At 38.2% G+C, this 15,738-nt stretch overlaps 1 protein-coding gene across 2 annotated transcripts in view; it reads left to right on the top strand.

Annotated features, from left to right (window-relative positions):
- Nucleotides 1-15,738, top strand: part of LOC137233596 (IQ and AAA domain-containing protein 1-like) — a 535,768-nt gene that overhangs the window by 306,095 nt on the left and 213,935 nt on the right. Inside the window, exon 5 of one of the 2 annotated variants that reach the window (XM_067756721.1) lies at nucleotides 883-1,152. The exons of the other annotated variant lie outside the window; for it this stretch is intronic. Coding sequence (XP_067612822.1) covers nucleotides 883-1,152 — 270 coding nt within the window. The remainder of the gene's footprint in view (nucleotides 1-882; nucleotides 1,153-15,738) is intronic. 2 annotated transcript variants of the gene reach the window in all.

Genomic DNA, 15,738 nt, shown 5'->3' with positions numbered 1-15,738 from the left:
TAACGTGCTTAAATCGAACGGATTCCATGCCTCAGCTTTAATCCTTTTATACTCTGTAATGTCTCGTTCGCATACTTCTAGGCGTTTCTATTTTTAGAATTTACTACTCGTTTACCAGCTATAAATTTCTCAGCTATAACTACAGATGCACGATTATTTTAGCTTCTCGCATAGCCCATGCGCGTGTATATGTGAGTGATACTTCCACAGATGATTGCCTACTTTTGGGAGTATCTCAGATACATGCATGTGTTTGCGCGTTAAGTTTTGATTTTTATAATAAAAAAAAATATAAATAAATGTAAGGCGCGATAACCTCCGAAGAGATCTAAGGCCGAGCTTCTCTTCCAATTTGTGTCGTGCTCCTCTTGATTTTCCCTACAAATTGGCCGGATGGGACCTACATGTTTTATGCCGACTCTAAACGGCATCTGCAAGGCAGATGAGTTTTCACTGAGAGCTTTTCATGGCAGAAATACACTCGGAGCGCTTGCCAAACACTGCCGAGGGGCGACCCTGCTTAGAAAAATGTTCTTCTTATTGAAAAACCTTATTTCTAAAATTTTGATGTTGTTTTGCCCGGGGTGCGAACCCAGGGCGTACGGTGTGGTAGGTGGAGCACGCTACCATCACACCACGGTGCTGTGCTAATGGCAGCCTAGCGCTAATAATGAGCAGAAGATTTTGTAGCCACATGCCAAAAAGGTAATCATTTATATATAAGTTTTGGTATAAGTTAAGTGCATTCGAGATATAAGGTAGAACACTGCCCCCCAATGCAATATGTTATGTCGGCATGTATTTTATATTATTCTTAGTTACTTTCCTTAACAAGTCACACAATTAAGTAATACCCATTTCTCCATTTTCTCTTCCCAATAGCCTAGAATACGAAGTACTTCGAAGAGCTCTCTGTATGGACTTGAACAAAAAATACAAACCTCCCAGGAAGAAAAGAGGTAAAGGTAATAAGAAACAAGGAAAGAGGAAGAAAAAAGTCAAAGATATGACGGTGGATCGAACACTTGAATCACTATATGAGGAACTGAAGTCCGTAGGCATCATAGAAAAATGCGAAAAAAAAACATTTGATTCTTTTATCTCCGACTTTAATTTCATAGCCGATGACACTCGAGACGAAGATCATTTGACGTAAGTCCATAAAAAAATAACCCAATTCTCTGCATAGCTTTTTTTTGCGGCGGTCGTAGAAAAAAATTGCAATTGGAAAGCAACAAAATATCTGCTAAAGCCATTATGACTGGTGATAGAACGATACGAGTACTGAGTGAGTAGTATCGATACTTTTTCAAAAAATACTCGAGTATTTCGTACTCGATGCCAGCCAGTAATTGTTTCTCCCAATAACTGATGTGTTTTGAACAAAGTTCATATCAAGATACTTTATACATGAAAATGTAAGACAAAACAACAAGGGAAACGTATAGCAGGCCGTTATTTTTTAGGGGTAAATTTATTAGTATTTTTACATTGTTTAATAATTTCATACACATATTTGGTTTCATTTAGTTATACAAATTAACAATAGTACATCCAATTTTTTGACATCATTTTTATCTTCTGCATAGTTCATATTCACACAGCAAATTTAATTCTATGCTTCCCTTTTTTTACATATCTTTCAATTATATGATCAGTATAAACCTCAATATCGAAATTTGTATTTAAAAGTGCAAGACCAGTGAGTCTGTTCTCGGACATTATGGACCGTAACCACGTTTTCAACCGGCGAGGTGTCGAAAAACTCCTTTCAGCACAAGCATTGCTAGCTGGAAGCGTGACCAGAATTTTGATAAGAGCATTTATTGATGGAAACGCATATTCATTGCAATAATTTAAAACTTTTTCAGCTGATAGTGGAATTGATTTTTTGTGTTGCTTCTCAGACCAGCGTTCTGACCACACTTCGTACACTCCATCTAGATTAATTTTATTTCCTTCAATAAGAGATGCGTATCGTTTACCAAGATCTTGGACAAGCTCTGTAGACAAATTATTGTTTTGCAGTGCATTATCTTTGATGATTCGCGATGGGAGTAGCAAATTAAGATTAAAAACTTGCAATGTATCTTCAGGTAATCTACCTTGTAAATCAAGAATGATATGATCAAGGAGAGGTATATAAATTGCTTTTCGATAATACTCTTCAGCGTCTGATGAAGTGTTATTCGCTCGATGTATTTGCTTTTTAGCAATTCGTGGGAGGACAATATCAAACTGCAACTCATCTGCTAAAGCGACTACTTTTTTCTAAAGTCCCGAAAAACGACTTCCTGCTTCAAGTCTATGGTTTTTTAATGTTCGCAAAGTGTCACTCAATGCTTCAGAAGCTTGATTAAAATCTATTGACGGTGCTTGCAAAAGTAAGCTTAGTGGTCGTGTAGCAGAAAGTACATTGCTCAAACAAATCACTGAAATCACGAACTCTTGTCTCGCAAAAAGATTTCAACATAGAACGGGCCTCAGAACTTGTTGTTGAATCTTGCCAAGTACAAATTTCTTGAAATTGTTGCTTCGTTTCAAGAAATTTCTACTTGACATGTTGTGATGTTTTCTTCAAATTGCATCATTTTTTTTCAGACCAGCGCGTTTCACATAGTCCATTTAATGATGCCTGCAGATGTTTTTTGAAAACTATGGTACGTTTCGGAGACTGATTTGGAAAACTGAAAATTTTCTTCATCAACGCAATACAATCCTTTGTTTGAAGAACTTTCGATGTTTTCGCAAGCGAGTTATTAAGACAATGGTTGAAACAAGGACAATGATTAGCATTGGTATATATTTTAAGAAGTTCCTGCACAGCTCCCTTAATTTCTGATGTCATTACAGAAAATCATCTGTTTCAATTCCAACGCAATCTTCGAAGGGTAGTCCTAAATTATTAAAAATATCGATCACTATGTGTGCCAAGGCTACACCTGAAAATTTTTTTCTCCATTTATAACACCTTCTTCTCGGATCGAATCGTACGCATCAAGGAAAGTTACAAAATCGTCTCTTACATTGCCATCATACAAATACCGCAAACAAAGCCTGAGTTGCTCAGTATGACTGCAATCAGTAGCTTCATCGAAAATAATTGCAAAAAATCTAGCTTTTTTAAACCTCTTTATCAAAATAGATTGAATTTCATCTTTGCAGCAAAAATTGCCCTAAAATTACCCTCGTTTGTTGCTAATTCAGAAAAGTTAAGTTTACCGTCATCTCTATGGCCTCTTAATGCTAAATTCTACAATTTTGGAAAAAAAATCTAGTCTTGGGGGTGGCGGGCGATCGCCCCTTCGACCCCCCTCAAATCCGCTACTGCTTTGAGGGCCACTAAATCTCTCACACGATAGCCATGATGCGTGTTTTATCAAAATTTCTTGTATAACTTGTGCTTTTAATATGTTTTCTTTAGCCTCCATTCTGATTTTGTTTCGTTCTTCTTGAAAAATCTTATTTCTAAAATTTTGATGTTGCTTTGCCCGGGAGTTGAACCCAGGGCATACGGTGTGATAGGCGGAGCACGCTACCATCACACCACGGTGGCCGCAGTGAATTATCGAACTTTTTCGATTTTTCGAAATTTTCGATATCGAAAAAGTGGGCGTGGTTATAGTCCGATATCGTTCATTTTAAATAGCGATCTGAGATGAGTGCCCAGGAATCTACATACCAAATTTCATCAAGATGCCTCAAAATTTACTCAAGTTATCGTGTTAACGGACGGACGGACGGACATGGCTCAATCAAATTTTTTTTCGATCCTGATGATTTTGATATATGGAAGTCTATCAGACCAATTCTAAATATTCTCGCGAAATTTTGTTCTCGCGGGTTTTTTTATTCCCGCGGAAAAATTCCTCCAATTCTTTTTTCCTAGGGAGAAGAATAATTGGGGAATAGGAATTACGAAATTTCGAAGTCAGCTGTTTTTTCAATTGATTTTTCGTTGCGCATTTCTTATTTTGTTTAAAAAATTGAAAAGTTTAATTATTGTTGCCAATTGGTTCGAAATTAAGAAATAAGGTATAAACAATGCACATTATTGCATTTCATGTGGTATTCACTGAAATGAGTAATGAATTAGTGCCACAGCAACATCAACAGAAGAGCATAGGAAGAAGACCGGCGGGATAACGCTTCCCAAGGCAGTCGGTTCTATGTACCGGAGCGACTCTGGATTTTTCCCGACCAATTAATTATTGTTGCCAATAGGTTTGAAATTAAGAAATAAGGTATAAACAATGCACAATATTGCATTTCATGTGGTATTCACTGAAATGAGTAATGAATTAGTGCCACAGCAACATCAACATCAACAGAGGAGCATAGGAAGACCGGCGGGATAACGCTTCCCAAGGCAGTCGGTTCTATGTACCGGAGCGACCAAGGACTGTCATTTCAGTGTAACCCCATTTAATTTGTTGCGTCCCTCCCACAAATTGTCATCTCCCAGCAGCTCCTTGCAGCAGGACTGCTCCATATTCTCTTGCTCCGGGAAGGTATCGAATCCAATCCGGGTCCGTCTCCTGACCCCGGTCCTGAGAAATGGTTTTGCTGCATCTGCCGGAAAAGAATCTTTTTAGGACGGTCATACTCTGTTCAGTGTGTCTGTTCAGTGTGCATCGTAGAGGTTATTCTGGGCTTTATCCCAAAACCCCACGTCCACGTAACTTTTTAACTTTTATAAATCTTTTGTGGCTCCTTGCTGTTCACGTCCAAGGGCGTCCCGTAGTCTACGCCTTAGCGCCCCCCACTACCTTCCAGCAGCCCCGCTGCTCAGCAAGCCACAACTAGTACCCGCTGCTGCTCGCGGCGCCAACAACTCAAACAGCTGCTACCACTCATAACTACTATCTTCGTAGCAGAGTCGGTAGCAATGCTGAGAATCAGCCCCTTCCCCGTCTTCTCCCCCCCCCCCCCTCTTTACTGGCAGCAATCGTGTAGGTCAGGGAAACAGACTCTTAGTCCCTAACCCCGTTTGGCCCAGTCCCAGGGCCACAACAGCATTTGCGTCCTAGCCTTTCAGAACCCAGGCGTAGTCACCCGTCACTTACTCCCAGAGTGACGACGTCTCCCGTTGCACTTCAGAATTCTGCAGTTAAACTGTAATCGATTAACTGGGAAGATCACGGAGATAGTCGATTTCATGAAGCGACACAACATCCGCATTGCTGCGATTCAAGAGATTAAACTCACAGCAAGATCTGAACTGCAAACCTGTTCTGGGTATAATGTCCACAGAAAAGATCGCATGAGCGGAAATGGAGGCGGCCTCGCGTTTATCATACACCACTCTGTGCAATATCATATATTTGATCCTGGCATCGACTGCAGGGACAATGTCTTAGAACGTCAAGGCCTATCTGTCCGGTCAGGCGATGCAAACCTAGAAATCATCAACATCTACATCCCTCCTGCCAACTGTTGCCCCAGTGGGTACCGCCCTAATATCAGAGCCTTACTCACTGGCAACAATCGCATTATCTTAGGCGATTTCAATGCCCATCACGATCTATGGCATTCAAATTTGCGTGCGGACAGTAGGGGTGAGATGTTGGCGGATTAAATAGAAGAAACGACGTTCTGCACAATAAACGGAGACGCCCCCACACGTATGAGAGGAAGCTGTTACAGTTCGCCAGATATCTCAATCGTGAGCGCAGAACTCGTAAACTGCGTCAACTGGCAGCCGATGGTAACATTGGCATCCGACCACCTGCCTATACTTATTTCGCTCGAGCGTACCGCCGACTTCATCGTCACCGAAAAACGCACCTTCATAAACTTCAAAAAAGGAAAGTGGGAGAATAAAAATCTTATACAGACAACCTCTTTGCTGCCCTCCCTATCCCGACTGATGCCCGCCAAGGGGAGCGTGCCTTCCGCAAAGTCATTGAATCCGCCTCGGCGTGACCTGTATGATCTGTAATTTTGAAATCAAGGTTTATGCCGGAAATATTATTAAAAGTACTACAGCTGCTGCGACCAAAAACATGGTCGATGCAGATTCCAGAAACACTACGAGTAGATACATTTAAGAATGATGTTAAACCATGATTAGCCATAAGCGTTAGGTAGCTATCAGTTGTATCACTCAGTCTGAGGATATCCAAATTAAAGTCACCTAAGATAATGAAATTGCCTGAATTCTCGCTACAAAGTAGAGTTGAAAACTCTTCCAAAAATGTCTGTGCAGAAACCGAATGTAATCTATAGACAGACATGAAATTAAAAACTTTGTCAGATATGATTAAGGAGATCTTTAAAATATCTGCGCTTGTAATTTTATACTCGACATATTCACACTCGTAAATATTTCGAACAAAAGCTCCAACACCACCTGCAGAATATTAGTCATTAATGTATACCAGTCATAGCATGATCTGTAATTTTGAAATCAAGGTTTATGCCGGAAATATTATTAAAAGTACTACAGCTGCTGCGACCAAAAACATGGTCGATGCAGCTTCCAGAAACACTACGAGTAAATACATTTAAGAATGATGTTAAACCATGATTAGCCATAAGCGTTAGGTAGGTATCAGTTGTATCACTCAGTCTGAGGATATCCAAATTAATGTCACCTAAAATAATGAAATTGCCTGAATTCTCGCTACGAAGTAGAGTTGAAAACTCTTCCAAAAATGTCTGTGCAGAGACCGAATGTAATCTATAGACACACATGAAATTAAAAACTTTGTCAGATATGATTAAGGAGATCTTTAAAATATCTGCGCTTGTAATTTTATACTCGACATATTTACACTCGTAAATATTTCGAACAAAAACTCCAACACCACCTGCAGAATATTGGTCATTACTGTTAGCAAAAAAAGTATATCCAGGTATCGTAAAGTCTCGTATTTCATGAGAGTATATCCATATTTCGGAAGCAAAAATTAAATCGGGTATGTTTTTAAACAAATCAAAATGGCAGAGTCACTAGTACTACCCAATAAATTTAAATCATTAATCTGAATTCTTAATGTTAGTTAAGAATAATAACGCAAATCGCGGTAGGCCCAAAAACAATACTTTCAACATGATTCGTGTACTGGGCAAACAAAAGGACGGATTTAAAATATGTCACATCAATGCTCAAAGTCTCCCTATGAAAATTGATGAATTTAGATATCTTTTTGAATGTTCCAATGTAGATGTCGTGTGTGTATCGGAGACTTGGTTTTCAACATATCATTCTGATGCTCTTTTCAATGTATCTGGGTATAATTTTTATCGCTATGATAGGGCTGGGCATGGAGGTGGTGTAGCTATATATATGTAAAAATGTGTATATCGTTCAAACTCAAGTATCCGTCAGTATCTAATGAGTCTGTTGAACATAGTTTTCTTGAAATATCGTCAGGATCGAGTAAAGTGCTTGTAGGGTGTGCTTACAGACCTAACAAACAGGTTGATTACTGCCAATCCGTTGACTGCATTGAAAATATTATACTTGGCTACAGTAATATAGTCATAACTGGGGATTTAAATTGTGACTTGCTAACTGACACTAAACTCACTCTTTCAATGCAAACACTCGGTCTTCTACCTGTAAATTGTACATCACCCACACATTTTACACGGACCAGTAGTACCCTTTTAGATGTATTTTTTGTAGATTCAGGAACGAAGGTGCTTTTGTATGACCAACTATCAGTGCCAAACTTTTCTAAACATGATCTTATATTTCTCACATATGACTTTCATATCTCCAATGATTTGATTTCGTTTACATATCGTGATTTTGCACATATTGATTATCACCAACTAGAGATGAAAGTTGATTCGGTAGATTGGAGATTAGTCTATACCCTAATATCAGCAGATGATCAGATAGAATTCCTCCAATCAAAAATCAATAATCTGTTTGAAAAGTTTGTGCCCTTAGTTTTGAAGTCAAAATGCGTCATGAGCTTCCCATGGTTTAACCATCAAATAAAAGAGTTGATTGTTACGCGTAATAAAGCGTATCTAAAATGGAAGCAATGCAGGTCTAAGGAGGCATACCATGATTTCAAACTTAAGAGAAGGGAAGTAACAAAAGCCATTAAACGTCAAAAGTTTGTGTTTTATGAAAGCCAATTCAACTCGGCCATAGGCTCCAGTCAAATATGGAAACGTATTCGTGAAATAGGTATTGGTGCTAAAAATAATTTCAATGATGAATCCCTGGACATCAACGACTTAAATGAAAAGTTTGTCGATTTGTCGGTATGTAATAGTAATATATGCTATGACCGTTACAAATAAAAAGGTAGTTTAGCTGCGTCTAATTTCAGTTTTAAGAGCGTTGATGAGTGCGATGTTGTTCAAGCTATACTTAGCATCTAACGCCACGGGTTTTGACGGGATTCACCCGAAGTTTTTGAAGTGCTTACTCCCAAAGATCTTACCATACCTTACTTACGCTTTCAATACAGTTTTATTTACGTCGAGTTTTCCAGACTGCTGGAAAAAATCTAAAATCATTCCGGTTAGTTAACCCAATGGCGACTTTAGGCCAATTGCCATCTTACCATTCCTATATAAAGTTCTTGAACGACTAATGCACAATCAAATCTGTTACTTCGTCAATAATAACTCACTGCTTAGCCGGTATCAATCTGGATTTAGCATATCTATACAGATGACATTCAACTATATCTTAGTTGTCCCTTAGATTCCATAAATGTTTGCATTGGGAACATAAACATCGACCTAGATGAGATCTACACTTGCGGCTGTCATAATGGCCTAATCTTGAACACAAACAAGTCCCAATGTACAGCAATATATAAAAAAAAACGATTTGAACTCGCAAATTTTCACGAGATAAAGTTGAATAACACTGTAATAAAATATGTAGACACTGTAAAAAATCTGGGTGTGATTTGCAACAGAACGCTAACATGGAACAAACAAATATCGCTAATGTAGGCCGCGTGTATGGAATGATGAGATCACTATGGAGCGTCCAGCAATTCACGCCACCTAAAATTCGCTTACTTCTAGCTAAAGCGTATCTTATACCGAAATTGCTATATGGCTGTGAACTATATGCCGGTTGTGATAGCATGGGTAGGAGGAAACTTAATATCCTATACAACAACGTGGCTAGGTATATTTACAGTGTTAAACGTTATGATCTCATCTAAATTTTTGCTCTAAAAATATTTTCCATCTCATTTGAAAATATCTTAAAACTCAGATGCTTAACATTGTTACATAAAGTGATAGTTACGCATGAGCCAGATTATTTGAAAGAGCGTTTAGTTTCATGAGATCCTCTCGATCACTCGCTATCTGTAGCATGAAATATACTTGCTCGGTTACCGAGCGACAGTTTTTTGTTGTCACAGTTCGCCTTTGGAATATTCTATCAACAGCGATTAGAGGTTTGAAAAACACAACCCGGTTCAAACACGAAGTTATGCAACACTTTGCCAAATATTGTGTTTGTTTACATCACCAAAAAGGTCAGTGGTTAATTTTCACTTTGCCTTTCGTTTACTAGACATCACTTTTCTCTTCATCTCAATAGAAGCAAAGTGAACACGCAGCACATTACCCAAATGAGAGGATTCATTTCTCTTCTGTAGTTTTTTAATATAACATCTGCTTAAATCTTCTGTCGTCCCGGTTATACCCAAAGCAGAGCTTAAAATATTTTTTGTGCATTCACTGGCATTCTCACTTCCTAGCTGCGGCACACCAACAATGTCGACAGCGCTGCTTAGCAGTTGTTGCTCTCTCCAGTTCAATGCACTTTCAAGCTTGCATACTTTAACACACAGTTTTGAGTTTTCCTCTTTGAGCTTCTTTAAAATGTTGAGAAAATTAGTATTTTGTTTCTTTAAACTAATGATCTCGTCATACAACAACTGCAAAGTTATCTCTTTCGTGCCTGTGCCATTATTATTATGCACTTGCACTTGCTGAGGGAGGTGGGAACCACTTGCATTGGTGTTGTTATTGTTGTCGTTAGTTTTGGAATATTTCCAAATGTCTTTTGCGTTTGTTGTTTTTGTACGTTTTGCATGTTCTGCTTTTGTTTAGAAGGCGCCGATGACATTAATTTGTTTGATGTTTGTGAGGCAGTCTTTGTTCCGGTCGGAGCAGATACATCCATGGCAGCAGCAGATATAGAAGCTTGCAATGGCTGTTGATGTATGGACTTTCTGCGCAAAATAGAGCATGATTTGCATCGATGCTTAATGTTGTTGCACTTCATATAGTCCAAATCAGCAGCAGTAATTTTGGCGCAAGAGGCATGATAAAAACTTCCACAATCCGCACACGCGACTTCGGTCACATCCACTCTATCGACTTTGTCTTTGCAAGTTGTACAAAACATATTTATGTATGTATAGAAAAAACGTATTGGCTATAGTGTTGAAATAAAACGTATTAACAAAGCGCGCACCCCACGACACTGCGAAAACACGTCCGCACACAACGAAAGTCAATACAACAAAGAAAGGAAATGTATTTCAATTATAAAATGAATATAAAAAATGAATGAAGGAAGATTGGTGTTAAACTTGCTGCTGTCTATGTCAACTTTTCCTCAGCTAATCTCTCTTTTCACACGAGTTACTGCTGACAGTTGTCTTGTTGATGCTAGATTCGACCGGTGTTCAGGGTAACCATCTCATATATATAGATCCGATCAAAATCGTATAAGGACCACGCCTACTTTCATGACATGGGGCTTACCGTTTGAATCTTAAGAAAAATATACATATATGGTACGCAACAATATTTCCAGTAGAGATACATAGATTTATCTCAAGCTTTTAATACAGTCGACAACGGCACGTAATTGCAATACTTGTAAGGTCCCACCGTCCTCCTAGTCTCAAAAGGTGGACCGCAAATTATCTGTCTGGTCGGCAGACATCGGTGCAATTCAGGAACGTAGCATTTAAGCCCAGAAGAATTAAACAGCATGTTGTTCTATCGCCGCTTTTATTTAACTTCTACATAGCGAAGCTCCCTTCGCCACCAGAAGCAGTTTCCATTGTTTCTTACGCCGATGACTGCACGATAATAGCTACAGGTCCTGTCCCACCCATCGAATACCTTTGTAATTAAATAAAAAACTCTCCCTGATTTCTACAGTTTTTTCCTCTCACGGAACCTGTAATTGTCACCGACCATATCATATGCGGCCTTATTCACAACATACAAAAAACAAATGTCGACCATGTCGATGGCATTGCGTTACCGACTAAAAAGACATACTATGTGTGGGGCTCAATTAGGATATACATTTTGTAGAGCATGCATCATGTTCCGAGAATCCAGAGCCGTAAAAAAATTCTCAAATATCTCGCCGGCAACGGCTGGCCGCTTGCTTTCTACGCGTCCCCGATATGGTCGCCGAGCCTAAAAGTTACTCACTTGAAGACAATACGGGCCTGTAAAAACACCGCTCTCAGAACTGACACGTTCTGTCTTCTTATGTCCCCAGAGCACCACCTACATTGTGAGGCAAGAGTACTCCCCATAAGGGAGAAATTAAATGCTGAAAAACAGTTTCTCTTCAATATATAGAAACCTGGGTACCCCAACAGACATCTTATTAAAGACGCCCCGCCTCCCAGGGTCTTAAGAATTCATCTCCGCAAGCATTATGAAGAAATACGCCACCTGAGATCTCAGCCGTATGTAGAAGAAGACTACAAAAAGGTTCTCAGTGATATCCACAAAAAGGCGTCGGACCTCTATGCCAGAAATCGCCCGGCGGACCCCGTTTATAGGGTAAAATACCCTGAACTCGCAGAATTGGAGATCAATCTCCCTAGGGAGACGCGCGTCACTCTAGCTCAACTTCAATCTGCATACTGTAACAGGTTAAACGCTTACCTATCCAGACTCACCCCCGTCATGCATAATGTATGTCGTGCTTACGACGTGTACCCACATGACACCAACCATCTTTTCAATTGCAATGTGGAACCTCTAACACCCCTTTCTCTGTGGCCACCCGCCTTTAAACTGCAGGTTTCCTTGGACTCCCGTTAGAGGATATTGATGACAATTTGTGAGTGGTCGCTCCAATTGGATGGGGCGAAGCACTGTTACAACAACAACAACCATTAGAGATATGGCAGTGCAAGGTACATAAGTTCTATTTGGTAAATATCACAAAACGTTAGATGCCATACAAAAAAATACCTGACGCGATTTACCTCCGAGGAGATTTAGACCCAGCTTCTCTTCCAATTTACGTCGTGCTACATATTTTATGGTGATTCCGAACGGCATTTTCAAGGCAGATAAATCTTCCCTGGGAAGCTTTTCATGGGAGAAGTATACTCGGAGTGCTTGCCAAACGAGAGGCGACCCCGTTTAGAAAAACTTTTTTTAACTGAAAAATGGGTATGTAATGTTCGGTTTCGTACAAACTTCCTTACTGGTTTTCTCTTAAATTCAAAACATACGATCTCATTAAAAAAAAAATTCCTTTCCTTCTGAAGTACTCAGTTGGATCGAGTATACTCGATATCTTTTAGTGCGTATGAGTACTAGCATCGATACTGTGATCCAAGTATTTTATATGAGTACCAGTATCGATACTATTTCTAAAAGTTCTATCACTAATTATGACTCAAGCTTGACGGTATATGTACCAACATTCTTACTTCAATTGAAAGTATGCGCTCACAAAATTTTAGCTTTTATAAAAAAAAAAAACGAAGATCTGGCAGTCATGGGCTCTTGTTCTATATATGACATGCGCCCATAACGTTTGCTAATTAGCTTGCAAGCGACTTACACATAGTGATAGCACTTTTAGAAAAAGTATCATTACCGGTACTCATATAAAATAGTCGGATCAACTCGATGCTAGTACTCATACTCAATAAAAGATATCGAGTATATTCGATCCAAATTGAAGAAACTTTTTTTTTAAAAGCAGATCGTATGGTTTGAATTTAATAGAAAACAAGTAAAGAAGTTTAAGTTTGGAAAAAACCGAACATTATATACCTATTTGTCTACTCTTACATATATTTCAAGGATACATTTAAAGAGAAACGTCATGAACATTAAAAAAATGATTTAAAGGGTTTTTGTAGACTTATGGCTAGTGATAGAACGATAAGTACTAAGTAAAGTATCAATACTTTCCTTCGATACATTTACCCGATACTTTACCAAGTGCCGATGGTCTACACTTTTAAGGTCAACTAAGTTCAGTCCATTAACCACTTAACTTGAGCAAAAACTAAGATCGTCGGTGGTAAAAACTTCATATTTCACTTAAACCGACATTTATGGAATGGGAGACCATTTCTGCCTGGTGGTAAAAGAAGAGTACGTGCCTATTGTCCAGAGTTATTAACTCCAACAAAATTATGACAAGCTGCTAACTCCATAAATTTTCAACACGTTTTAAATTGCCATGACATAGAGGTTCTCGTTCTACTGTAAAAATTTTGTGGATAGAGTTCGCAGATTTAGAGCATCGTTGGTACTGAAAGCGATCGAAATCAGATTATATACACGCCTACTTTCAAAAATGGGAAAAAAGGGACAATATAAAAGTTTAAAAATAACAGTCGGTTTTGTGAGTGGCGAATGAGAGAATGCCTCTTTATTCAAATATTGTCAGCTTATTTATACTAAATTATTCTAAACATATTATTACATACATATTTACTTTAAGCATACATACTTACATACATTTTTTCTTTAAGCATGCATACTTACATACCTACATACAACTCGACACAAAACACATCTGCGTTGAGCTTTGACTTCTGTGGGAACCGCAATGAATGCAAATTTGGTTGGGTCGTGCGTTGTACACACACCTGTATAAAATCGTGTGAATTGCTCTGTCAGTAACAATTACCAAATGCCCCTTTTGTGTTGGTTAAAATTTAGACACTTTTTTTTTTGCAGGTAGCATGTTAACTGGTTTACTCATTTGGCATTGAAATTGTTGGCTGCTTGCACTACATCTCCCTTTTTTTCAGAATGCTTATGCATTTGGAGAATGCAGGGGCCATCCTCGACAAATTTGGATGCATACGATTTTCAATGAGAGCTATTCCACCGCCACCTGGAATTAAATAACACGTTTAGCGACTGACAGAAATCGCTGGAGAGCGCTTGTCTCCGCTCTATGCTCCAACTAGGAGCGATAAGTTTTGCTTCTGAATGGCTATGGTATTAGTTTTAACTTTTGCGATTGTCAACTTGATGTTCAATTCTATCTAGGAATATAATAATATACATAGTTCTTCAAACAAGCTATTTTTATATTCAGCTCCCATATCCGTTATTATTGTTTTCATACTTCCATAAATTAAGATGAAATTTTGGAATATGGCTCTGGCTACTGTTTTTGCATGTTTGCTCTGTATAGGAATTGCAACTAAGGATTTAGTCAAATCACATATTAGAGTGACAGCGTATTCGTTTCCATTTAATGATCTTGGTAAGGGTCCAATTGTATCTATTTGTACTGTCTCAAACGCCTTCGGTAGTGTTTCAAATCAAAATCATTGGTTCTTTTAAATTTTTATAAATTTTATTTTTATTACAATTTACGCATTTCTTTATATATTTTCTAATATCATTTTTCATATTTTTCCAGTAATATTTTTGTCTTATTTTATTAGTTGTACGATTGATTCCTGGGTGGGCACCATTAACAGGATCATCGTGATATTTTTGAAGAATCTTTTTAATTTTATCATTTTCCGTCACATGCACAACCCCCGGAGTTAATGCAATAGTTAAGTTTTTGAAAACTTTGGTACCTATTTCTTTAAATGTCTCTACTCGAGTATAATTAAACAATTTGTCTCCTAAGGACAACTGTATTTTGTTAATTCCCAAATTGCCGGCTTTTTCCATAACCTGGTAAAAAATTGGCCTAAACCAATCTTCGCCTCAACAATTTGATTCTCCATATTTATTTCACTACAAATTTTCTTTCCTTTTTTGAAATATAATTTCGGAGGATCGAAAACGAGCTGGACTAGTCTTTTTACTTTACATTTATTAAGCGCTTCGTATACTATAGGGTTCTCTTTGTGACTTTTCTCCTCTTAATTTCTATTACTGTTATTACTGGAATTCTTTTTAGTTTGCGATCTTGTCGTGACTTTCATTATTTTACATGCCTGTACTGATATTTCTTTCAAATCATTCATATCTATTCGTGACAGAGCGTCTGCCACATAATTTTCTTTTCCGGCTATGTACTCCACCCAAAGTCATACTCTTCCAAATCTAATCTAATTCTAGTTAATTTAGATGAACGGTTTTTCATTGAGAATAAATATGTTAAAGGTCGATGATCCTGTTTCACTGTGAATTTCCTGCCATAAACATATGGTCTAAAATATATAATAGCCCAATGTATGGCCGCCAATTCTTTTTCGATCGTGGCTTTATTTATTTCGCCTTATGTAAATGATCTTGAGGTGTAGGCAATGGGTAATTGTTTTCTTCATACTCTTGGCTTAGCACAGCACCGAAAGCATAACCACTTGCGTCAGTTGTAATAAAGAACTTTCTATCAAAATTCGGATATTGTAGGATATTTGGACTAAGTAATGCACTGATAATTGGGTCTGGTTAAATTCCAGTACTTGTGCATTTATGTCCCAGATAAGTAACTTCTTGGCTGAAAAATAGACATTTGTCCGGATGCAATTTTAAATTATATTTTCTGCATGTGGAGAATACATCCCGTAAATTTTAATCATATGTTTTTCGGAG

Source organism: Eurosta solidaginis, chromosome 5 (assembly GCF_040869045.1).
Source record: "Eurosta solidaginis isolate ZX-2024a chromosome 5, ASM4086904v1, whole genome shotgun sequence".
Taxonomy (NCBI): Eukaryota; Metazoa; Arthropoda; class Insecta; order Diptera; family Tephritidae; genus Eurosta; species Eurosta solidaginis.
Note: the sequence above shows the minus strand (reverse complement) of the source record. Positions and strands in the feature narration are given on the sequence as shown.